The sequence below is a fragment of the Leucoraja erinacea genome, chromosome 4 (assembly GCF_028641065.1).
Source record: "Leucoraja erinacea ecotype New England chromosome 4, Leri_hhj_1, whole genome shotgun sequence".
Taxonomy (NCBI): domain Eukaryota; kingdom Metazoa; phylum Chordata; class Chondrichthyes; order Rajiformes; family Rajidae; genus Leucoraja; species Leucoraja erinaceus.
This window is the reverse complement of record NC_073380.1, coordinates 2,670,462-2,696,112: the sequence shown is the minus strand read 5'-3', so window position 1 is coordinate 2,696,112 and position 25,651 is coordinate 2,670,462. Positions and strand designations below refer to the sequence as shown.

General features: G+C 49.4%; 1 protein-coding gene across 1 annotated transcript in view; it reads left to right on the top strand.

Moving 5' to 3' along the window:
- The window catches only part of sspo (SCO-spondin), a 214,785-nt gene that overhangs the window by 147,416 nt on the left and 41,718 nt on the right, over nt 1-25,651 (top strand). Inside the window, 8 exon segments of the mRNA XM_055633417.1 lie at nt 1,945-1,991; nt 2,957-3,127; nt 4,447-4,578; nt 5,264-5,422; nt 9,977-10,107; nt 16,545-16,684; nt 18,754-18,800; nt 21,930-22,202. Of these exon segments, the coding sequence (XP_055489392.1) occupies nt 1,945-1,991; nt 2,957-3,127; nt 4,447-4,578; nt 5,264-5,422; nt 9,977-10,107; nt 16,545-16,684; nt 18,754-18,800; nt 21,930-22,202 (1,100 nt within the window).

Genomic DNA, 25,651 nt, shown 5'->3' with positions numbered 1-25,651 from the left:
CTCGCCACTCTCTGAGAAAAAGTGTTTCCTCGTCTCCGTTCTAAATGGCTTGCCCCTTATTCTTAAACTATGGCCTCTGGTTCTGGACTCCCCCAACATCGGGAACATGTTTCCTGCCTCCCAATCCACGTGTGTTGATGCTTTCAGGCAGCAATGGGACTTGGATACCAAGTTCTCTCTCTCTCTACATCAATGCTACTCAGGGTCATGCCATTAATTGTTTACTGCCCCTTGCATTTGACCTGTCAAAGTGCAACACCTCACTCTAGACTAGATTAGACTCCATCATCTTGACTTCCCCATCCCAGTGCTGCTGTCCCGTGGTCTCCTGCAGGGTCGCAGTGAGGCCCAACACAAGTGTGAGCACCGACCGCATGCTGCCCACTACCAGGCACTTCACCCTTCATGCTGTCCGTACTCCACCTCCACACACACTGCACCTTTCAACCTTAACCTCATCCCCTTTGCAAGTCGTGACTGAACCTGGTTCACCACAACCTCAGTCGACACGTTGAAGACCACAGCACTCAGTGCAGACATCTTGTAGGGCGAGGGAGTGGTGGATAGTAGATGGGTGGAGTGTGGGTGAATGTCAAAAGCAGGGAGTGGAGGGCAGAAACTCAATGCAGGGGGTGGGCATGCAGTGGTTTTAGGGTGAGGTTCAAGAGATGGCGGTGGAGGGCACAGGGGTGTTGAGGGTGAGATGAAGAGTGGGTGTGAGTTGGTGGGGTGATAGGACATGGTGAATGGGGGTGGGATTGTGGACTGGAGTTAGTGTAATGAAGGAGTGAGATACTCTAGGTGTAGTGGGCACCACTGTGTGTGATCAGAACCGGGGTGGGGCAAGATTGGGGTGTGTGGTGTGGGGCAGGATGGGGGTGCGGTGGGTGTGGGGCAGGATTGGGTTGCGTGGTGTGTGGGGCAGGGGTGGGGTGCGGTGGTGTGGGGCAAGGTTGGGGTGGTGGGGGGTGGGTGTGGGGGCAGGGTTGGGGTGCGGTGGTGTGGGGCAGATTGGGGTGTCGTGGTGGGGGCAGGATTGGGGTGCGGTGGTGGTGGGCAGGATTGGGGTGTGGGGCAGGATTGGGGTGCGGTGGTGTGGGGCAGGATTGGGGTGCGGTGGTGTGGGGCAGGGTTGGGGTGTCGGTGGTGTGGGGCAGGGTTGGGGTGCGGTGGTGTGGGGCAGGGTTGGGGTGCGGTGGTGTGGGGCAGGGTTGGGGTGCGGTGTGGGGCAGGGGGGGGTGGGTTGGTGTGGGGCAGGGTTGGTGCGGTGGTGTGGGGGGCAGGGTTGGGGTGCGGTGGTGTGGGGCAGGGTTGGGGTGCGGTGGTGTGGGGCAGGGTTGGGGTGCGGTGGTGGGTGGGGCAGGGTTGGGTGCGGTGGTGTGGGGCAGGGGTTGGGGTGCGGTGGTGTGGGGCAGGGTTGGGGTGCGGTGGTGTGGGGCAGGGTTGGGGTGCGGTGGTGTGGGGCAGGGTTGGGGTGCGGTGGTGTGGGGCAGGGTTGGGGTGCGGTGGTGTGGGGCAGGTTGGGGTGCGGTGGTGTGGGGCAGCAGGTTGGGGTGCGGTGGTGTGGGGCAGGGTTGGGGGTGCGGTGGTGTGGGGGCAGGGTTGGGGTGCGGTGGTGTGTGGGCAGGGTTGGGGTGCGGTGGTGTGGGGCAGGGTTGGGGTGCGATGGTGTGGGGCAGGATTGGGGTGCGGTGGTGTGGGGCAGGGTTGGGGTGCGGTGGTGTGGGGCAGGATTGGGGTGCGGTGGTGTGGGGCAAGATTGGGGTGACTGGGGATGGGGTGTGGAAATGTTTGGGGCTTTGTGGACAGGAGAGCATGAGATGGGTGTGTTGGGATGTGGAGGATCTGTGTAATGTGGGGACAGTTGGGCTTCTCGTGTCTGAGCTGTGGGCCGGCCAGATTTGACAGGGCACACCTTACATCTTATTTCCATCCTGTCCACAGCCTGTGTACACCAGAGGGGATCTATTGCCAACCGCTGGAATGTCGAGGTAAGACCGCATGCCTCCGGACTTTGGACACACTGGATTAAGAACTCCACTCCCACAGTCGTCCTGCCCAAGTGCATTCCTCGTCCCGAACCAGGCCCAGTCCGGAGAAGCCAGGCGTGCCAGATTTGTGGATGAGCCTTCCAGCTAGTGCAGTCCCATCACCAGAACACGACGAGAGGAGCTAGTGCAGACCACTCGGCTCCTCAAACCTGTCCCGTCGTTCAATATGATCAAGGCTGATCTATGCTCCTCTCTGCGCCAATTCCCCACGTACTGATGAAACAAAGGGTCAACTAGGCTTGTGTTCACTGGAATTTAGAAGGATGAGAGGGAATCTTATAGAAACATATAACATTCTTAAAGGTTTGAACAGGCTAGATGCAGGAAAACTGTTCCTGATGTTGGGGGAGTCCAGAACCAGGAGTCACAGTTTAAGAATAAAGGGTCGGCCATTTAGGACTGAGATGAGGAAACACCTTTTCACCCAGAGAGTTGTGAATCTGGGGAATTCTCTGCCACAGAAGGCAGTGGAAGCCAATTCACTGGATGTTTTCAAGAGAAAGTTAAGTGGCTATCCCACTTGGGCAAACTAATCCGCGAGTTCTGACGAGTTTGCCCTCGACTCGTACTCGCAGCATGGTCGACACGAGGTCGTAGGAGGTCTTTGTAACTCTCCTTCATGCACGAGAGTAGTCCCCGTGTACTCGAGGCCTCAGCTAGATCGTGGCGTATTTTTCAACATTACCTGATTAAATGAACAAAATCGATTCACTTAACTTGATCCCATGGCCAGGCCAGGCCAGTCGTCCCACCAGAGCAGGTAGTGCAATGGTCCACCTAAGATCAACACAAAAAGCTGGGGCAACAGCAGGTCAGGCAGCATCTCTGGAGAAAAGGTGCAGGTTACATTACATTCCTCAGACAAAGGTGCACACCTAATATGGCTCTTTGTCTTCCCTGTCTAGTGGACGGAGGGTGGACACCATGGTCACCGTGGTCTGACTGCCCAGTCACCTGCGGCTGGGGAATGCAGACCAGCACACGGGCTTGTATCAACCCTCCACCTCGCAACCTGGGCCTGGACTGTGAAGGTCTCAGCTTTCAAACCAGGAACTGCAGCGGCACACACTGCCCAGGTAAGGTGGTCGGCACTGGATGATGGAGGCACGGGAGTCCGAGGGAGAGAGTCTCACTCCGAGAGAAAGAGGGAATGGGTGACACTGAGGGTGGAAGACGATTGGAGGGGAAACCTAAACCGAAACCTCCCTGTGTGGATATTAGTTTCCCTGAAGTTCGGGTGTAACCCATCCCTCTTGGGCAGGTCCCACCTTCCCAGGAGTGGAGCCCAATGATCCTGCGGTCTGCACTCTTCCTCCTGCTAAACTTAAATATCAAAGATTGTAGACAGAGGGAGAGACAGTCGGAGGGAGAGTGTGAAAGGAACTTGAGGGAGAGACAGTGAGACCAAAGGCAGATACAACTGTGGTGTTCAAGCGGATTTTAAATAGACACATGGATACGCAGGGAATGGAGGGATATGGAGTGGCAGGGAGCTGGGAACTGGAACATCAGGCAGCACATGGATGGCGAGATGGGAAGGTAAAGTTTATGACGTGAAAGACACAAAGGAAGGAGCAGCAGGGACAGGTCGATGAAGATTGTGGACTGATGGCTGAAGGACATAGGAGGATGAAGGATGAGCTTGTGCAGGGAAAGAGAATCAAGAAGGTGAATGGTCACAGTCTTTTTCCCAGGATGGGGCAATCCAGAACGAGGGGGCAATCCAGAACGAGAAGGCAATTGTTTTAGACATGAGTGGCAATGTTTCACACAGCGAGTGTTGAATCTCTGCAATTCTCTGCCACAGAAGGTAGTTGAGGCCAGTTCATTGGCTATATTTAAGAAGGAGTTAGATGTGGCCCTTGTGGCTAAAGGGATCAGGGGGTATGGAGAGAAGGCAGGTACAGGATACTGAGTTGGATGATCAGCCATGATCATATTGAATGGCGGGGCAGGCTCGAAGGGCCGAATGGCCTACTCCTGCACCTATTTTCTATGTTTCTCTGTCTTTACACAAAGGGCAGCAGTAAATGGAACAAATTGGACTGCGATTGGAGGCGTGGGTTGGAATCCCACTTCTGACACCATGTTGAATAATGACCAGGCTCACACAAAGTGATAAGAATCCAAAGTCTTTTATTAGCAACTCTGCAGAGGTAACTACATCTCAGCATGCTTAACTAGTCTATGATCGAGAGAGGGTGAAAGAGAGAAGGCAAGGTGGGGATGATGAAGACAGAAGGAGAGGAGGAGAGAAGGAGTGTGCAGGAAGGCAAGGGGAGGGAGGGAGAGAGAGGTGGGGGGGGGATGGATGGAGAGGAAAAAAAAGAGTGAGTGTGTGACAGTGATTGTGGAGGAATTAAAGAGCGAGTGTCCTGTTGTTTGTGTTAATTAGATGGTGAGAGCTGCCACTGGTCGGAGTGGAGTGCGTGTCCCACCTGTGGGCCCGGCTACAGGAGCAGAAGCTGCTCGGACACTGGGGAGGAGCGGCAGGAAGTGGAGCCGTGTTACAACCAGCCATGTGCAGGTCAGTATGCATGTTGTCTGTGCTGCCTCCACTCCTGGTACGTCTGCCACTTGGATCTTGGCTCACTCTCCCCAAAGGTGATCACATTCGGGTATTTTGTCAGGTTGTGGACAGTGTTGACGCCAGCATTTATTCTCCATTTGCTGTGGATGCCCAGATACCTGACATGCCCACAATGACCAGTCAAGGTCCAAACTCCTTACTTCACCATTTGATGAGTGGGGCTTCCGCAAGGAGGCTGAGCGGTGATGAGGGAAGATCTTCTCTTTCCATTCCCTTAAACCAGGAGCAACTTAAAAGGTAGAAATGGCGTGATTTTTACGCCGGTCAGACATGGTCAAGTTGGGCTGAAGGGCAGGTTTCCACGCTGTATGACTCCATGTGGAGATCAGGGAGTGGTCAGTGTCCTGGTGACCATGTCTGTGGGAGATGCGGTCAGCTATAGCTCCGTTCAGATAGCTACCTATTTTCTATGTCTGCATGGTCTACCAGCCATTGCCCAGACCACCTGGCCCTGAGATGAACAGTTCGCTGACCAATTGTGATGTTGGTTTAGAGTCAGCCACGCCTGTGACCCTGGAACTGGAACCTGCCTGTGTCCATTGGGTCCTCGCTGTCAGTCAGTGGTCAGCGGCACTTTTGTAAACATTACGTGTCACGTATTTCTCCTAATTGTTTCCTTTAGTTGACTGTGAGCTGAGCCTGTGGAGTGAATGGTCAGCGTGCTCGTGCAGTTCCCCAGTGCAGCACCGATATCGTCTTGCCCATGGACCCCTGTTTGGGGGGAGACCCTGCAGAGGGCGAGAGAAGGAGTCCAGAGTCTGTCACCAAATGGAGTGCGCAGGTGAGGAGGGTGTGTGAGGCTTTCCGTAATGGTGGGTCTGCTGGAGGCTGGTGAAGCAGGAAGGTGGGGGAGTAGTCAGGGCCAGTGGTGGGAGGAGAGGAACACTCCTGGCGGGGTTGGGAAAGGAGGTGGTCCTTTTCCCAAAGTACATGACTAAAAGAAGCAAGTATAGGCTTCAGATGAGAGGGGAGAGATTTAAGGGGAATCTCAGGAACAATTCTTTCACTCAGAAGACGGTCTGTATCTGGAATTAGCTGCCAGAGGAAGCTATAGAAATGGATACAATTACAACACTTAGTCAAATATATGGATGGGAAGGGGTTAGAGCAGTGGTTCCCAACGTGGGGCGTACGCCCCACAGGGGGGCAATTTGATTTTTAAGGGGGGCAATTGAGCGCGACTGAGGTCTGGGTCCAAATTTTCGATTTTTATTTTTTAGGATTTTCCATCAGGTAAACATATGTAGTTTATGTTTCAGATGTTATTTTGAGTAAATAATTGTTTTGGGGTAAAAAAGGTCTTTATTGTGTAGTTATTACAACCAAGGTATTGGCGTTTTAAGCTTCTTCAGCTGAAACGGAGTTCACTTTTTAAATGATAAGAATTATGTATCACCACATGGGGGGCATCAGGATTTTAGAGGTGAGTAGGTGGGGCATGGCCAAAAAAAGGTTGGGAATCACTGGGTTAGAGGGAAATGGGTCAATGCAGGCAAATGGTACTAGCCCAGTATGCCAATGGTCAGCATGGATAGCGTGGGCCGAAGGGCCTGTTTCCATGCTCTGGACTCTTTAACCAAAGGATGACCATATCATCTAACTGCTCACATCAATATTGTGGCAGTCAAATCATAGACCAATACCCATCCTAAATATTTGATCAGATGCAGCCCTCTTCCAGTCTAAGTCTGGCCCTGGGATAAACAATGGCATAGGTTGGAGCTGTCTGGAACAGGCCAAGACCTGAGGAGATCCTGTGTCCAGCCACTGACCTTCTAACTTACCACCAATTTGGATCATGGAAGTGAGGGTAACATGTCTAGGATTGCTGATGAGATGAAGATAGGTGGCATTGAGAAACATAGACAATAGGTGCAGGAGTAGGCCATTCGGCCCTTCGAGCCTGCACCACCATTCAATATGATCATGCCTGATCATCCCACTCGGTATCCTGTACCTGCCTTCTCTCCATACCCCCTGATCCCTTTCGCCACAAACGCCACATTGAGGACTGAGAGCAGTCTGCACAGAGAGAGATTTAGACAGGTTATATGTGTAAAAACATCAACCGAGCAGATGTGGAATATTGTGGGGAAAACATGTGGTCATCCACTTCAGAGTCAGTCGTACCACACGGAAACAGGCCCTTTGGCCCACCACATCCGTGTCATCCACCAGAGAGCACTAATCTAAAGAGACACAAGATACTGCAGATGCTGGAATCCTGCGCATAAAACACACTGTGGATCAGGCAGCATCTGTGGGGTAATGGACAGATGAGGTCTTGGATTGGGACCCTTCTTCAACTGATGGAGTGGAGGGGATAAATCTAGTAGAAATAGGTGAAGGGAATGGCTGGGGCGAGAGCTGACGACTGAATTAGGTTTCAGGTAAATTTCCAGGTATTCCCGCAGCTCCCCTTCTCATCTATTGGGCACTCCTCCCCACCCCTTTCGAGCTCCCCTGCCCTCATCACCCAATTCTTTACACCTCCTTCATCTGCATAACACCCTTCCCTCCCCAATCTTGGTACCACAATTTGCTTCCCAGCCCTGTTCCCTTCCATCCGCCATCCCTTCCTCTCATCATCTTTCGATTTCCCTCCACCTTTGCCATGCGAATAGTTCCCTATTATTTATTATAACTATGTACTTCATAGTCATACAGTATTTAAACTGCACGGGAACAGGCCTTTCAATCCAACTTGTCCATGACTTGTACGTTTGCAACAGGTCTCCCAGCTCCTATACTCAATGGTCTAACTGAGGAAGGCAGCATGTGAAACCTTGTCCCCATACTGTCCACCTGTGTCACCACCTTTGTTCTTGAGCTCTTTCTAAGCTTCCCCCCCCCCCCCAGTCTAGTTCAGTCAATAAATCACTGATTCAAGCACTGGAACAACTAATCTTTATTTTTGGATAGCACAACAAATTACCCTATACAATACCTAAACCACTGCAGGTTCGATCCTTGTATCTGCCTGGCCAAGCCCTTCAGCCTCGTGCAAGCAGAAGCACTCCAAAAGGTCACGCAGTCCCAAGCGTTCTTCCAGAAGATCGACAAAGGACCTCGTGAGGGCTGTCTTTTATAGGTCCCCGAACCTTGAGGGGCCAAACTACAGAGGGATGGTCTGTTTACAATCCAATCAACCATAACACATTACAACAATACATTATTGACAGTTACACAGACCAATAACAGAATCTCCTTACATTGTTGCAGAAGAGGCTTCCAGAAGAAGCTAACAAAACTTAAATAATGCAACATTTACCCTGGGATTCAAACAAACCAGACAGGGCTTAACATGTCAACCAATCAACAATTAACAGGGTAACTGTTTCGCAACATTATTTACAATAAATACAAGGCTCTTGCAGAGATCCAATCAATTCTATGCATTTAAGTTTGTTTGCAGAGTTTATATACATTTTATCAATTGAAGGGAAATGAGGAGAATTCCTGGATCTTTCAGCCTTACATATCAAACTGATGCCCAGACTGGTCTGCGCCATTCACAGCCTGCAAATTTCCATTGACAAATGCAGGGATCCTCCATTTGATGGTGTCTTTAATTTGGTCAATATTAACACCTTTAGGGAACTTGGCACCTGTACCCCTAGGTCTCTGTTCTACAACACTCCCCAAAGCTCTACCATTCATTGTGTAAATCCTGCCCTGGTTTAACTTCCAGAAATGCAACACCTTTCAGTTGTATGAATTAAACGTTATCTACCATCTACACGTCAAGATGCCTCGGCAAGCCAACCAGCATAATCAAGGACAAGTCTCATCCCGGAGACTGCCTCTTCTCCCCCCCCATCAGGCAAGAAAACACACACCTCCAGATTCAAGGACAGTTTCTTCGCAGCTGCTATCAGGCAACTGAACCATCCTTTCACCAATCAAAGAGCGATCCTGAGCCACCATGTACCTCATTGGAGATCCTTGGTTCTTTAAATGGACTTTTCTGCACTTTATCTTGCACTAAACGCTAGTCCCTTTGTCCTGTATATATACACTGTGGATGGCTTGATTGTAATCATGTATAGTCATTCTGCTGATGGGATAATACACAATAAAAAGCTTTTCACCGTACCACGGTACATGTAGCAATAAACTAAACTGAACTAATCTAAACCATTTCTTAGCCCAATTTCCCTGTTGACCTTGATCCTGTGGTAATCCTCTTCATTGTCCACAACACCACTGATGTCGGTGATGTTCATAGTCTTACCGTCCACGACAACTACATTCATATTATTTACGTAGAGAGTGAATGGCCGTGAACTCAGCCTGGATCCCAAGTGATCTCACCTTGCAGACTAGCCGACCATTTGTGACCTTCTCAATACCTTGTATCCAATATCTGAACATAGACATAGACATAGAATAGAAAATAGTTGCAGGAGTAGGCCATTCGGCCCTTCGAGCCTGCAGTGCCATTAAATATGACCAACTCAGTATCCCGTACCTGCCTTCTCTCCATACCCCCTGATCCCTTTAGCCACAAGGGCTACATCTAACTCCCTCTTAAATATAGCCAATGAACTGGCCTCAACTACCTTCTGTGGCAGAGAATTCCACAGATTCACCACTCTCTGTGTAAAAAATGATTTTCTCATCTCGGTCCTAAAAGACTTCCCTCTTATCCTTAAACTGTGACCCCTAGTTCAGGACTTCCCCAGCATCAGGAATAATGAAGAAGAGTCTCGATCCGAAACGTCACCTGTCAATGTTCTCCAGAGATGCTACCTGACCCACTGAGTTACTCGAGCACTCTGTGCCCTTTTATGTATCCCCGTCAACGTGTCAGTCACGTGACCAATATTGTGAAAGACATGTTCCTGATGATCTCTATTCAGTCAGAGCTGTTCCAAATCTGGCCGATCCTCAGTCCCCTCCCACCACTAACGTGAGGTTCACTGGCCTTTGGTGCCTAAGCTCAACCTAGTATCCTATATATGGATAGGTTGCTGATCAGCAACATGTTTTATTTAAACTTTATAGTGATAAAGGGGGGAGAAGGCAGGAACGGGGTACTGATTGTGGATGGTCAGCTATGATCACATTGAATGGCTCGAAGGGCCGAATGGTCTACTCCTGCACCTATTGTCTATTGATATAGAGAGATAACAACCTTAAAGAGGCAATTATGTTCCCAACCTTCTCCACCGTATCACATCCTCATAGAACAATCTCTCTGTTTTTCTCTTGTTATATCGTGGTTCCTTTCTATCATCCCCTGTTCTCCCCCATCTCATCTCTCGCTCTCTCTGCCTCCATCCAATAACTCCCCGTGTTCTCTGTATGTTTTTGATGTGATCACTTTTCCCAGATGCCAAGTGTGACAGTCCATTTGAGCACCGAACATGTGGACACGGCTGTGGTCATTGCTCGGACCTCGGCCAAAGCCACCAATGTGACCTCTCTGAGCAGAAGTGTGTCGCAGGCTGCTATTGTCCAGAGGTAAGTAGATGTCAGTAAATACAGTGAAGTAACTCCCCCTGCATTTCATGGTCGGGCCCTGCAACTGATGCTCACCAATGTTATAGAAACATAGAAATTAGGTGCAGGAATAGGCCATTCGGCCCCTTCGAGCCTGCACCGCCATTCAATATGATCATGGCTGATCATCCAACTCAGTATCCCGTACCTGCCTTCTCTCCATACCCCCCTGATCCCCTTAGCCACAAGGGCCACATCTAACTCCCTCTTAAATATAGCAAATGAACTGGCCTCAACTACCCTCTGTGGCAGAGAGTTCCAGAGATTCACCACTCTCTGTGTGAAAAAAAGTTCTTCTCATCTCGGTTTTAAAGGATTTCCCCCTTATCCTTAAGCTGTGACCCCTTGTCCTGGACTTCCCCAACATCGGGAAATCTTCCTGCATCTAGCCTGTCCAACCCCTTAAGAATTTTGTAAGTTTCTATAAGATCCCCTCTCAATCTCCTAAATTCTAGAGAGTATAAACCAAGTCTATCCAGTCTTTCTTCATAAGACAGTCCTGACATCCCAGGAATCAGTCTGGTGAACCGTCTCTGCACTCCCACTATGGCAATAATGTCCTTCCTCAGATTTGGAGACCAAAACTGTACGCAATACTCCAGGTGTGGTCTCACCAAGACCCTATACAACTGCAGTAGAACCTCCCTGCTCCTATACTCAAATCCTTTTGCAATGAAAGCTAACATACCATTCGCTTTCTTTACTGCCTGCTGCACCTGCATGCCTTCCTTCAATGACTGGTGTACCATGACACCCAGGTCTCGCTGCATCTCCCCCTTTCCCAATCGGCCACCATTTAGATAATAGTCTGCTTTCCCGTTTTTGCCACCAAAATGGATAACCTCACATTTATCCACATTATACTGCATCTGCCAAACATTTGCCCACTCACCCAGCCTATCCAAGTCACCTTGCAGTCTCCTAGCATCCTCCTCACAGCTAACACTGCCCCCCAGCTTAGTGTCATCCGGAAACTTGGAGATATTGCCTTCAATTCCCTCATCCAGATCATTAATATATATTGTAAATAGCTGGGGTCCCAGCACTGAGCCTTGCGGTACCCCACTAGTCACTGCCTGCCATTGTGAAAAGGACCCGTTTACTCCTACTCTTTGCTTCCTATTTGCCAGCCAGTTCTCTATCCACATCAATACTGAACCCCCAATGCCTTGTGCTTTAAGTTTGTATACTAATCTCTTATGTGGGACCTTGTCGAAAGCATTCTGGAAGTCCAGCTACACCACATCCACTGGTTCTCCCCTATCCACGCTACTAGTTACATCCTCGAAAAATTCTATAAGATTCGTCAGACAAGATTTACCTTTCGTAAATCCATGCTGACTTTGTCCAATGATTTCACCACTTTCCAAATGTGCTGCTATCCCATCTTTAATAACTGACTCTAGCAGTTTCCCCACTACCGATGTTAGACTAACTGGTCTGTAATTCCCCATTTTCTCTCTCCCTCCCTTCTTAAAAAGTGGGGTTACGTTTGCTACCCGCCAATCTTCAGGAACTACTCCAAAATCTAAAGAGTTTTGAAAGATTATTACTAATGCATCCACTATTTCTGGAGCTACTTCCTTAAGTACTCTGGGATGCAGCCTATCTGGCCCTGGGGATTTATCGGCCTTTAATCCATTCAATTTACCCAACACCACTTCCCGGCTAACCTGGATTTCACTCAATTCCTCCAACTCCTTTGACCCGCGGTCCCCTGCTATTTCCGGCAAATTATTTATGTCTTCCTTAGTGAAAACAGAACCAAAGTAGTTATTGAATTGGTCTGCCATGTCCTTGTTCCCCATGATCAACTCACCTGTTTCTGACTGCAAGGGACCTACATTTGTTTTAACTAATCTCTTTCTTTTCACATATCTATAAAAACTTTTGCAGTCAGTTTTTATGTTCCCTGCCAGTTTTCTTTCATAATCTATTTTCCCTTTCCTAATTAAGCCCTTTGTCCTCCTCTGCTGGTCTTTGAATTTCTCCCAGTCCTCCGGTATGCTGCTTTTTTTCTGGCTAACTTGTACGCATCATCCTTCGCTTTGATACTATCCCCGATTTCACTTGTTATCCATGGATGTACTACCTTCCCTGATTTATTCTTTTGCCAAACTGGTATGATCAATTTTTGTAGTTCATCCATGCAGTCTTTAAATGTCTTACATTGCATATCCACCGTCAACCCTTTTAGAATTAATTGCCAGTCAATCTTGGCCAATTCACATCTCATACCCTCAAAGTTACCTTTCTTTAAGTTCAGAACCATTGTTTCTGAATTAACAATGTCACTCTCCATCCTAATGAAGAACTCAACCATATTATGGTCACTCTTGCCCAAGGGGGCACGTACAACAAGATTGCTAACTAACCCTTCCTCATTACTCAATACCCAGTCTAAAATAGCCTGCTCTCTCGTTGGTTCCTCTACATGTTGATTTAGATAACTATCCTGCATACATTCCAAGAAATCCTCTTCCTCAGCACCCCTGCCAATTTGATTCACCCAATCTATATGTAGATTGAAGTCACCCATTATAACTGTTTTGCCTTTGTCGCACGCATTTCTAATTTCCTGTTTGATACCATCTCCAACTTCACTACTAATGTTAGGTGGCCTGTACGCAACACCCACCAGCGTTTTCTGCCCCTTAGTGTTTCGCAGCTCTACCCATACCGATTCCACATCCTCCAAACTAATGTCCTTCCTTTCCATTGCATTAATCCCCTCTCTAATCAGTAACGCTACCCCACCTCCTTTTCCTTTCTGTCTATCCCTCCTGAATATTGAATATCCCTGGATGTTCAGCTCCCAGCCTTGGTCATCCTGGAGCCATGTCTCCGTGTTCCCAACTATATCATAGTCATTAATAGCTATCTGCACATTCAACTCATCCACCTTATAACGAATGCTCCTTGCAGTGAGACACAAAGCCTTCAGGCTTGTTTTTACAACACTTACCCCTTATACAATTATGTTGAAAAGTGGCCCTTTTTGATTTTTGCCCTGGTTTTGTCTGCCTGCCACTTTTACTTTTCACCTTGCTACCTATTTCTTCTACCCTCATTTTACACCCCTCGGTCTCTACGCTCACACATTTAAGAAACCCTTTCCCTTTAACTCCATCCTCCACTATCCCATTCAACACCCCACCCCCCTTATTCAGTTTAAAGCCACCCGTGTAGCAGTGGCAAACCTGCCTGCCAGAATGCTGGTCCCACACCTGTTAAGATGCAATCCGTCCCTTTTGTACAGTTCCCCCTTACCCCAAAACAGATCCCAGTGATCTAAGAATCTAAATCCCTGCCCCGTGCACCAGTTCCTCAGCCACACGTTCAGGTCCCGTATCTCCCTGTTCCTGCTCTCGCTAGCACGGGGAACTGGAAGCAAACCGGAGATAACAACCCTGGAGGTCCTGCTTTTCAACATTTTTCCGAGCTCTCTAAAGTCACGCTGCAGAATATTCATCCCCTTTTTTCCAACATATTTTGTGCCGACATGTACTACCACTTCCGGATGTTCACCTTCGCCCTTGAGGATTTTCTGCACTCTGTCCGTGACATCCTGGATCTGGCACCGGGAAGGCAGCACACCATCCTCGCATCCCGTCTGTTGCCACAGAAACCCCTGTCCGTACCTCTCACGATGGAGTCTCCGACTACAATGGCCTTGCCTGCCTTAGGCCTTTTTGGTTTTGGCTCAACAGCCCTATTCGCATCGCAAGCCAGTCCGCCGCTCACGTCTTCTGTCCCAACAGCTTCTAAGCGGATGAACCTGTTTACAAGTGGTACACTACCCGGGGACGTTGGCATTCCATGCTTCCCTCCCTTTCTCACTGTCTCCCACCTTCTCTCTTCCAGTACCTTAGGTGTAACAATCGTACTGTAGGACTTGTCTAGGAACGACTCCGTTTCTCGTACAAACTGGAGGTCATCCACTTGCTTCTCCAGTTCCCCAACACGGCCCTTCAGGAGCTCTACCTGGATGCACTTCTCGCATTTGTAGCAGCCAGAGGCACCAGCGGTGTCCTTGACCTCCCACATACTGCAAGCATCGCACTGAATCAGCTTGCCTGACATCTCCTTCTTTCGTCTCTACCTCTCAAGCCTATTGCATGGTCTCCTCTCCTCAGCCTCCTCGCCAAAGACTCTCGAGCCAAAGACTCACACTTCCCTCACAGGGCACTTCCCTCACAAGGCTGCTCACTCACAAGGCCGCTTGCTAAGAGCTGTCCTGCTTAAATTGACTGATAAATTGCCTGATTTACCAATTTACAAAGCAAATTCCTCAGTTTTCAACTGTTTTTACCCCTCTGACTCACTTCTCTCCCACTTGGGCTAGAGCCAATCAGTCGTATCTCTTGCTAATCTGCTGCTGCTGTTGTTCCTCCCAAATCTACAGCAGTTCTCCAAAATGCTACTGGATACAGTCTATATGTGGCTAGGGTGTGGGCAGTTAGTGTGTATGTGTGTGCTAGTGTGTGCTAGTGTGTATGTGGCTTGTGTGTGTGGCTAGTGTGTGTGTGGCTAGTGTGTGTGTGTGGTTAGTGTGTGTGTGGCTAGTGTGTGTGTGGTGTGTGTGGCTAGTGTGTGTGTGGCTAGTGTGTGTGTGTGGCTAGTGTGTGTGTGGCTAGTGTATGTGTGTGTGTGGCTAGTGTGTGTGTGTGTGGTGTGTGTGTATGTGTGGCTATGTGCATGTGTGTGTGTGGCGTGTGTGTGTGGCTAGTGTGTGTGTGTGGCTAGTGTGTGTGTGTGTGGGCTAGTGTATGTGTGTGGGCTAGTGTGTGTGTGTGGCTAGTTGTGTGTGTGTGTGGCTAGTGTGTGTGTGTGTGTGGCTAGTGTGTGTGTGTGTGTGTGGTAGTGTGTGTGTGTGTGTGGCTAGTGTGTGTGTGTGTGGTGTAGTGTGTGTGTGTGTGGCTAGTGTGTGTGTGTGTGGCTTGTGTGTGTGGGGTTGGTGTGTGTGTGTGGCTGGTGTGTGTGTGGCTAGTGTGCGTGTGTGTGGCTAGTGTGCCTGTGTGTGGCTAGTGTGTGTGTGTGTGGCTGTGTGTGTGTGTCTGTGTGTGTGTGTGTATGTGTGTGTGTGTGTGTGTGTGTGTGTGTGTGTGTGTGTGTGTGTGTGTGTGTGTGTGTGTGTGTGTGTGTGTGTGTGTGTGTGTGTGTGTGTGTGTGTGTGTGTGTGGGTGTGGGAGTGTGTGTGTGTGTGTGTGGTGTGTGTGGCTAGTGTGTGTGTGTGGTGTGTGTGTGTGTGGCTAGTGTGTGTGTGTGGCTATGTGTGTGTGTGTGTGGCTAGTGTGCCTGTGTGTGGCTAGTGTGTGTGTGGCTAGTGTGTGTGCCAGTGTGTGTGTGTGGCATCAGTGTGTGTGTGTGTGCGTCAGTGTGTGAGCGAGTGTGTGTGAGTGTGTGTGTGAGTGTGTGTGTGTGTGTGTGGGTGTGTGTGTGTGCGTGGCTAGAGTGTGTGTGTGTGAGTGTGTGTGTGTGTGTGTTAGTGTGTGTGTGTGTGTGTGTGTGTGTGTGTGTGGCTCTGTCTGTGTGTGTGTGTGTGTCTCTGTCTGTGTGTGTGTGTGTGTGTGTGTGTGCTGGCTTGTGTGTGTGTGGCTAGTGTGTGTGTGTGTGGCTAGTGTGTGTGTGGCTAGTGTGTGTGTGTGTGTGGCTAGTGTGTGTGTGTGTGGGCTAGTGTGTGTGTGTGGCTATTGTGTGTGTGCCTAGTGTGTGTGTGTGGCTAGTGTGTGTGTGCCTAGTGTGTGTGTGTGGCTAGTGTGTGTGTGATTTTGGGTGGGTAAGAGGCATTGTCGGTCTCCGGTTTGCTTCAGACTCGGCCTCAGAGGAGATGCCGCCGGTCCATTGCTTCTTCCCGGCAGTCCGACTTGGCCACATGGTGGCGCTTGTGGTCTTGGGTTTGTCCCCATGGCTCAGTCTTCCTCCAACAGGGGGGCATCCCATTGTCTTTCCCCTTCTCACTCCCCTTCTCGCACCAGCCCTCCTTCCTTTTCTCCCTCCCCCCTCCCCTTCTCCCCCTCGCCATCCCCCAACCCTCTCTCCCTCCCCCCCCCCTCCCTTCTCCGTCCCTTCCCCTCACCCCCTCATCCTCTCCCACCTGTGCTGTGAATACAGGTCAGGACAAATGGAGGCGTAAGTCTGGTTAGGAAGCTGGGGTCACGTGAACCACATGGGGAATATAAGAGGCTGGCATACCTTTAGGGAAAAATCAGCACGACTTTCTAATCTGCTGCATTAGTCTTGTGCTCAAGGCCACCTGGGTCTATGTATTTATTTATTTATTTAGCGCACCAATAACATTGCAGTAATCCAGGTTACTCTCTGTCTCTCCTTCAAGCATCTTTACCGCGTGCTGCCCACTCCTAGTCTGAGCTCATGTTATCTCGTTCTCCCCCCAGGGTCTCTGGGAACAGGACCACCAATGTGTCCCATCGTCCGAGTGTGAGTGTGTTCACCTTCACCAGTCGGACGGCCACAAAGCCCCAGTGCCCTTGCGTGTTCCACCCGGAGCCACCGTTCTAATTGGTTGTAACGTTTGGTAAGGCTCATTGATTAGAATCATCTTCTCAGCTCGGTATCGTGAGATTTTACACAATTTTTTAAAAACTGATCCGGACTCGAGAATCTGCAGGTGCTGGAATCTTGAGCAAAATCTGAAATGCTGGAGGAACTCAGCGGGTGAGTGGGCAGATGCCGTTTCACTCGTTCAATGGCACTTGATTGTCAAGTAGCGATGTACGGTGAAATTCATTTTTGTATACAGTCCAGTACACATCATAGACATTAGATGCTCTTAGATACATCTTAGATAAGCACCTCAGATACAGCACAAGTGTATAGCAGAAATACACTTAGACAGTATACAGTCGCCACTTTTTAGCACCATTTTCAAGTCCCAGTTGCAAGTGCAGGGTTCTTGACCTGACCTCGAAGGTCTGTTGTCCTTGCAGGACGTTGCAGGGTCAGCCTGGGCCGTTGATGGTTCTCTGCCATTGCTGTAGGCCACGTCTGATCCATGCATCGGTCTCTTGGAGTGGTGCCCAGTTCAGCAAAGCCCCCGGCTGTTGCAGGGCCTCCAGCGTCGAGACAGTGCAGTGCCCCCCGCAGTTGCTCTGCTACTGACCCTCCATCCCACTCCCTCCTCTCTTTTTATCAAAAATAATTGAAATCAATTATTTACAAAAATGATACAGTATGTACAATACAAAACAATGCAAACCTAACCCACCACCATGATACAAAGTAAAGCTAGTATTCTTAAATACTGAGTATTAAATAACTATTTCATAATCCTTATTGAGGATACATTCCATCGCCCGTGGTGCCCAGCAGTCCCGGAAACCCCCCAGTGCGTCCGTGGACAGCGTGTAGACCCTTTCTAAAACCACCCAGGCACCGCGTAACCCCGGAAAAGGGACAGGCAGCCGGCTCGGGCAGAGCCCTCTTCCAACTGGCTCCGTGACCTGTGGATGGCCAGCTTGGCCAGGTCCAGTAACAACCCAACCAGGACATCCTCAGCTCTACCCTCTCCCCTACGCACAGGATGTCCAAAGATGAGGATGGTGGGTGAGAAGGTCAGTCATAAGGCAAGGAGTAGCCCCTTTAAATATTCTCTGCGGGGCGGGGGGGGCTGCTGTCGGGTACGGCTACGGCACGGCGGGACAACCTTATGCCGTGAAGACACCACCGGCCTTGTTCCCCTCGACCACTGTCATCGACTCCCTCCTCTTTGGTACTCTGGTCTTGGGGGGACGAGCAGTGGCTGGACTCCGCGGCTGGGACTTCCTGCGTCCAGCTGCACAACCCGCTGCGTCTCTCCGGATGGGTCTTCAGTCCCTGGAGGACCAGCCGGGCCTGTTGGTGGGTCTGGCCACCACTTGCTGACTGACGAAGGGTCCCGACTAGAAACGTCATCTGTCCCCTCTGTCCACAGATGCTGCCTGACCCGCTGAGTTCCTCCAGCACTTCGCTCTTTGCAAATTGATCTGGTGTAGAATTGGGCGGCACAGTGGCGCAGCTGGTAGTGCTGCTGCCTCACAGCGCCAGACTACCAAGTTCGATCCTGACCTTGGGTGTGTGTCTGTGGAGTTTGCATGCTCTCCCTGTAACCCTGTGGGTTTCCTCCGGGTACTCCGGCTTCCTCCCACATTCCAAAGACGTGCCTGTTTGTAGGTTAATTGGCTTATACAATACAATACAATACAATACAAATTTATTATCATGTGTAAATCATTATGTAAATTGTCCCCAGTTTGTAGGGAGTGGATGAGAAAGTGGGATAACATAGAACTGCGTGAACAGGTGATCGATGGTTGCTATAGGCTCAGTGGAGCAAAGGGCCTGTTTCCGTGCTATATTTGTAAACTAAATTAAAACCAAAATGATGTAATATAAGTGTTTAAGTTATGACATTGGATGGAAGCTGCATACCAAATCCTGTTGCACATATGTGCAATGACAATAAAAGTTATTATTCTTATTATTATTATGTTAATCAAATGGAGTAAATACTGATGAATATAAATGCCAACTGTATATTGATAGAGTGTTGATCACTCAGTGCTTTCTGTCCATGTAGTCAGAACTGATTTTGTTCTTTTCCCACAGTTTATGCAAAGAAGGTGTGATCCAGTGCACAAATCACAGTTGCACAGGTAGGTCCAGACTCACTGCTACAGGTAGACCCAGACTCACCTGGTACAAGTAGACAATAGACAATAGGTGCAGGAGTAGGCCATTCGGACCTTCGAGCCAGCACCGCCATTCAATGTGATCATGGCTGATCATCCACAATCAGTACCCCGTTCCTGCCTTCTCCCCATATCCTGTCATTGTGTAGAGAGTCCCGCTTGAACGGGTGTGGGACTGGGTTGAGACGGACTCTTGATGGTTAAGTACGAGGGTGCAGACGAGGAGGGGATGCTGAGTGGAAGGTTGGTCGCCGATGCTGAGTCCCCAGACTCACAACTCTCGGTGTGAAAAAGTGTTTCTTCATCTCCGTTCTAAATGGCTTACTCCTTATTCTTAAACTGTGGCCCCTGGTTCTGGACTCCCCCAACATCGGGAACATGTTTCCTGCCTCTAACTTGTCCGAGCCCTTAACAATCTTGTATGTTTCAATGAGATATCCTCTCATCCTTCTAAACTCCAGAGTGTACAAGCCCAGCTGCTCCATTCTCTCAGCATATGACAGTCCCGCCATCCCGGGAATTAACCTTGTAAATCTACGCTGCACTCCCTCAATAGCAAGAATGTCCTTGCTCAAATTAGGGGACCAAAACTGCACACAATACTCCAGGTGTGGTCTCACTAGGGCTCTGTACAACTGCAGAAGGGCCTCTTTGCCCCTATATTAGATTCCTCGTTATAAAGGCCAACATGCCATTTGCTTTTTTCACTGCTTGCTGTACCTGCATGCTTATTTTCATAGACTGATGAACAAGGACCCCCAGATCCCGTTGTACTTCCCCTTTTCCCAATTTGACGGCATTTAGATAGTAATCTGCCTTCCTGTTTTTGCTACCAAAGTGGATAACCTCACATTTATCCGCATTAAACTTAATCTGCCATGCATCTACCCACTCCCCCAACCTGTCCAAGTCACCCTGCATTCTCATAGCATCCTCCTCACAGTTCTCACTGCCACCCAGCTTTGTGTCATCTGCAAATTTGCTAGTTACTTTGAATCCCTTCATCCAAATCATTGATGTATAGTGTAAATAGCTGCGGTCCCAGCACCGAGCCTTGCGGTACCCCACTAGTCACTGCCTGCCATTCTGAAAGGGACCCGTTAATCCCAACTCTTTGTTTCCTGTCTGCCAACCACTTCTCTATCCATGTCAGCACTCTACCCCCAATACCATGTGCCCTAATTTTGCCCACTAATCTCCCATGTGGGACCTTATCAAATGTTTTCTGAAAGTCCAGGTACACTACATCCACTGGCTCTCCCTTGTCCATTTTCCTAGTTACATCTTCAAAAAAACTCCAGAAGATTAGTCAAGCATGATTTCCCCCTTCGTAAATCCATGCTGACTCGGACCGATCCTGTTACTGCTATCCAAATGTGCGGCTATCTCATCTTTTATAATTGACTCCAGCATCTTCCCCACCACTGATGTCAGGCTAACTGGTCTATAATTCCCTGTTTTCTCTCTCCCGCCTTTCTTAAAAAGTGGGATAACATTAGCCACCCTCCAATCCACAGGAACTGATCCTGAATCTATAGAACATTAGAAAATGGTCATCAATGCGTCCATGATTTCTAGAGCCACTTCCTTAAGTACCCTAGGATGCAGATCATCAGGCCCTGGGGATTTATCAGCCTTCAGTCCCATCAATCTATCCAACACCATTTCCTGCCTAATGTGGATTTCCTTGTTCCTCCGTCACCCCAGATCCTCTGACCACTACTATATCAGGAAGATTGTTTGTGTTCTCCTTAGTGAAGACGGATCCAAAGTACCTGTTCAACTCATCTGCCATTTCCTTGTTCCCCATAAAAAATCACATTTTTCAGTCTTCAAGGGTCTAACTTTGGCCTTAACTAATTTTTTCCTCTTCACATACCTAAAGAAGCTTTTACTCTCCTGCTTTATATTCTTGGCTAGCTTACCTTCGTACCTCATCTTTTCTCCCCATGTTGTCTTTTTGGTTATCTTCTGTTGTTCTTTAAACATTACCCAGTCCTCTTGTTTCCCGCTCATCTTTGCTACGCTTTAATTTCTATACTGTCCCTGACGTCCCTTGTCAGCCATGGTAGACCCAGACTCACCTGCTACAGGTAGACCCAGACTCACCTGCTACAGGTAGACCCAGACTCACTGCTACAGGTAGACCCAGACTCACAGGTAGACCCAGACTCACCCCAGACTCCTGCTACAGGTAGACCCAGACTCACTGCTACAGGTAGACCCAGACTCACTGCTACAGGTAGACCCAGACTCACTGCTACAGGTAGACCCAGACTCACCTGTTACAGGTAGAACCAGACTCACCTGCTACAGGTAGGCCCAGACTCACCTGTCACAGGAAGACCAAGACTCACCGCTACAGGTAGACCCAGACTCACTGCTACAGGTAGACCCAGACTCACCTGTTACAGGTAGAACCAGACTCACCTGCTACAGGTAGGCCCAGACTCACCTGTTACAGGTAGACCCAGACTCACTGCTACAGGTAGACCCAGACTCACTGCTACAGGTAGACCCAGACTCACTGCTACAGGTAGACCCAGACTCACCTGCTACAGGTAGACCCAGACTCACTGCTACAGGTAGACCCAGACTCACCTGCTACAGGTAGACCCAGACTCACCTGCTACAGGTAGACCCAGACTCACTGCTACAGGTAGACCCAGACTCACCTGCTACAGGTAGACCCAGACTCACCTGCTACAGGTAGACCCAGACACACTGCTACAGGTAGACCCAGACTCACTGCTACAGGGAGACCCAGACACACCTGCTACAGGTAGACCCAGACTCACTGCTACAGGTAGACCCAGACTCACTCACTGCTACAGGTAGACCCAGACTCACTGCTACAGGTAGACCCAGACTCACTGCTACAGGTAGACCCAGACTCACTGCTACAGGTAGACCCACTGCTACAGGTAGACCCAGACTCACTGCTACAGGTAGACCCAGACTCACTGCTACAGGTAGACCCAGACTCACCTGTTACACAGGTAGACACTGAGTGAGTGACTGAGTGAATGACGGAGTGACAGATGGTCAGCTGAGATTGAACTGTTGTTTATTTTCCTGTTGTTTGTTATTCAGGTGAGGTTGAGGTCAGTGAGTGGTCAGACTGGACGGGTTGTGCTCCGTGTGTGCCTCGGTCCGCCCTGAGCCAGTCCTCAGTTGCGGGCTGGCCCAGACACCGGCTCATCACGCTGAACATCACCCAGCTCCCTGCAGCGGCCCAGAACCTACTGAGGGAGGAGAGATTCCGAGTGTGCCTGGCATCTGCCTCGGGGCAGCCTGTCAACGGGAGTCGATGCAATGAACATCTCGTGGAGAATCGGACATGCACCAACCTTACAATCTGTAGCGGTAAAAGTCCATTTGTTCCAATGTTACAGAATTCACTCTCTGATCTTTAACTGTCCATTTCTGATCTGTTTTCTAATATGATTAGGTCTCTAAAAACATTGAAAAACTCAATTAATATTCTGAGAAGCACTAAGTTCATCAGATATCCTCTAAACCTCATGTCCTTACCAAAAGCCATGCCCTACAGTATAAGACTACACTACTAAGAGGTTTCCTATCATCCATCCTTCTTTTATCTTCCTCCACCAAGTCCCCACTCAGCTTCCTTTACTCCGACTCGCAGAGGAGGAATTCGGCATCAAAACATGGGGGGGACGCACAATTTCTTGGCGGCCGCACTCACGCACAAACACGTGCGTGCGGGGCTTTGGGGGCTTTAGCCGTGGGCCCTGTGGACGGTAACATTGGTGGCTGACCTGGTTGGTGACCGACTCCGAACTCCAGCAACAGCAGCTTCATCCGCCCCAAATCGTGGGGCTTCAATCAGCACGTTCGCGGGGCGTTTCATCGCCCGGCGCGGATTAAAACTGGCCACGGGATCTTCCATCCCCCGGTGGGGGCTTCAACATTGGGAGCCTCGATGCAACAATTTGACCGTGAGGCGGTGGAAGATCCCGCGGCTGATTTTAAGCCACGCCGGACGATGAAAAACCCCGCAAACGGGCCGATTCAAGCTCCGCTCTCTAATCTTTGCTCCACCAGGACGTCTCCCTCCTCCAATCACCGTGCTCTATCCTCAGTCCCACCCCCCTACTTCCGTCTCTGACCGACACCTCCCTCCTCCAATGATCGCGCTGAATCATCATGTCCCCCGCCCCTCGCCACTGCCTGCTGACTGACATCTCTCTCGTCCAATCGGCACCTTCGATCATTAGTCTCACCCCCACAAAAACAGAGATTGTTAATGGATTTTGTTTTACATCGAATTTCAAAATCCGGATCACAAAACCTCTCAAAACCTGGAGGGAGCCCGTTTACCCCCACGATTTCCACCCATGGCAGAGGAAAACAAATCCAGACACTTCTCATAGCTGAAACATTTCATCCCAGGCAACATCTTGGAGAATCTCCACAGCACTGTCCTCAGCGCCATTACACTCTACTAATAGAGTGGCGACCAGAACTACAAACATTACTTACTCAACAAAGTCCCACATTGTAGTTGGATCCAGAAGGATAAGGCAAGAGGGATTCAAGGCTTTTTAGTAAATTTGTAGACAACGAAAATTGGTGCAGTTGTAAATTGTGAAGAAGGTTGTCAAAGGAAAGAGCAGAGTGTTGCTCAGCTGGAAAGTTGGGAAAAGTGGTGGCAGATGGAGTTTAATCCAAAGACAAATGTGAGGTCATGCACTTTGGGAAGTCGCAGAGACATAGAGAATGATTGGCAGAGACTTCAGGAGCATTGATGTTCAGAGAGACCTTGGTGTACATTCATAGCTGACTTAAAGTGATGGCACAGGCGGATAGAGTAGTGAACAAGGCATTTAGCATGTGTGGCATTGGTTTGACTGCACTAGGAATAATATTGTGCGCAGTTTTGGTTGCCACTGGATGTATCTAGTAGCCTTAGAGAGAGTGCAGAAGAGATTCACCAGGATGTTACCTGGAATGGAGGGATGTTATTCTCACTGGAACATAGGAGGCTGAGGATGACCTTATAAATATTTACAAAATGATGGGCATAGATCGGATGGATAGACAACATTTTTATTTCCAGCATGGGTGGAGGGCATTGAGTAGAACACTTTGACAGAATTCATTGAAGCTGAGATTAGATTTGTGTGGTAAGGTTTTCACACCAAGGGTGGTGGGTATATGGAATTAGCTGCCGGAGGAGATGATGTAGCCAGGTACAATAACAATATTTTGAAGGGTCAACTGTTTGGAACATCATTAAGAAGAAAGAGAGCACTGTTGAGCATTAATACAATACAATACAATACAACGGTTTATTTGTCACATTGCACAAAAAGTGCAAGTGAAATGATATGTCAGCAGCAATACAATGATAAAGGGAACACACAAAAACACAATAAAATTTTAACATAAACATCCACCACAGCATTCATCACTGTGGTGGAAGGCACACAATTTGGCCAGTCCTCCTCCATTTTCCCCCGTGGTCGGGACCTCAACCCTCCGCAGCAGTTGCTGCGGGCGTCCAGATGGTAAAAGGACAAGGTACAAGTCCAGGTAAGTCCAGAGTCGGCTCATCCCCACCGGAGACCGCAGCTTTAAGTTGGTGTAGGCCGGCGGCCAAAGATTTAAAGTTCCCTCCACGTCGCAGCCATAAGCACCGCAGTCTGCAGGGCCGGCGGTCGAAGCTCCCCTCCAGGGGTGATGTTAAGTCCATATCGGACCCGCGGTAGAAGTTGGCCGCGGGCCGGCGGTGGAAGCTTCTTCTACCCCCCGGGTCCCCCACGAGGGATCCCGGGCTGTAGACGCCGCGCCAGCTGGAGCTGTGCAGACCGCGGCTTCAGGCTGCCGTCTGCTGCGGGCCAACGAAACGGAGCGCTCCCCTCCAGCGAGCCCCAGCTCCGTGCTGACAGTCCACGTTGCACCCGCCGCCGGAGCCCCGAGCCCCGGGCGCGCCGATCCTCGCTGTTAGCCCACGGGGGAGGCGACCTGGAAAAAGTCGCCTCTCCTTGGAGGAGGCGACCGAAACGGTTTCCCCCTCACCTCCCCACACCACCCCCCACACAAAACACACGAAGGAACATTAAAAACATACTTCAAAACATACCAAAAAAATTTAAAAAGTTGAAAAAACTAACGAATCGCAAAGGGACAGGCAGGCCAAGGAAGGCCTCCACAGCTGATGACAGAAGAATTCTCTCTAGAATAAAGAAAAATCCCCAAACGCCTGTCCGACAGACCAGAAACACTCTTCAGGAGTCAGGTGTGGATTTGTCAATGACCACTGTCCACAGAAGACTTCATGAACAGAAATACAGAGGCTACACTGCAAGATGCAAACCACTGATTAGCCGCAAAAATAGATGGCCAGGTTACAGTTTGCCAAGAAGTACTTAAAAGAGCAACCACAGTTCTGGAAAATGTTCTTGTGGACAGATGAGACGAAGATTAATTTATATCAGAGTGATGGCAAGAGCAAAGTATGGAGGAGAGAAGGAACAGCCCAAGATCCAAAGCATACCACCTCATCTGTGAAACACAGTTGTGGGGGTGTTATGGCCTGGGCATGTATGGCTGCTGAATGTACTGGCCCACTTATCTTCATTGATGATACAACTGCTGATGGTTGTGGCATAATGAATTCTGAACTGTATAGACACATCTTATCTGCTCAAGTTCAAACAAATGCCTCAACCCATTGGCCAGCGGTTCATTCTACAGCAAGACAATGATCCCAAACATACTGCTAAAGCAACAAAGGAGTTTTTCAAAGCCAAAAAATTGTAAATTCTTGAGTGGCCAAGTCAATCACC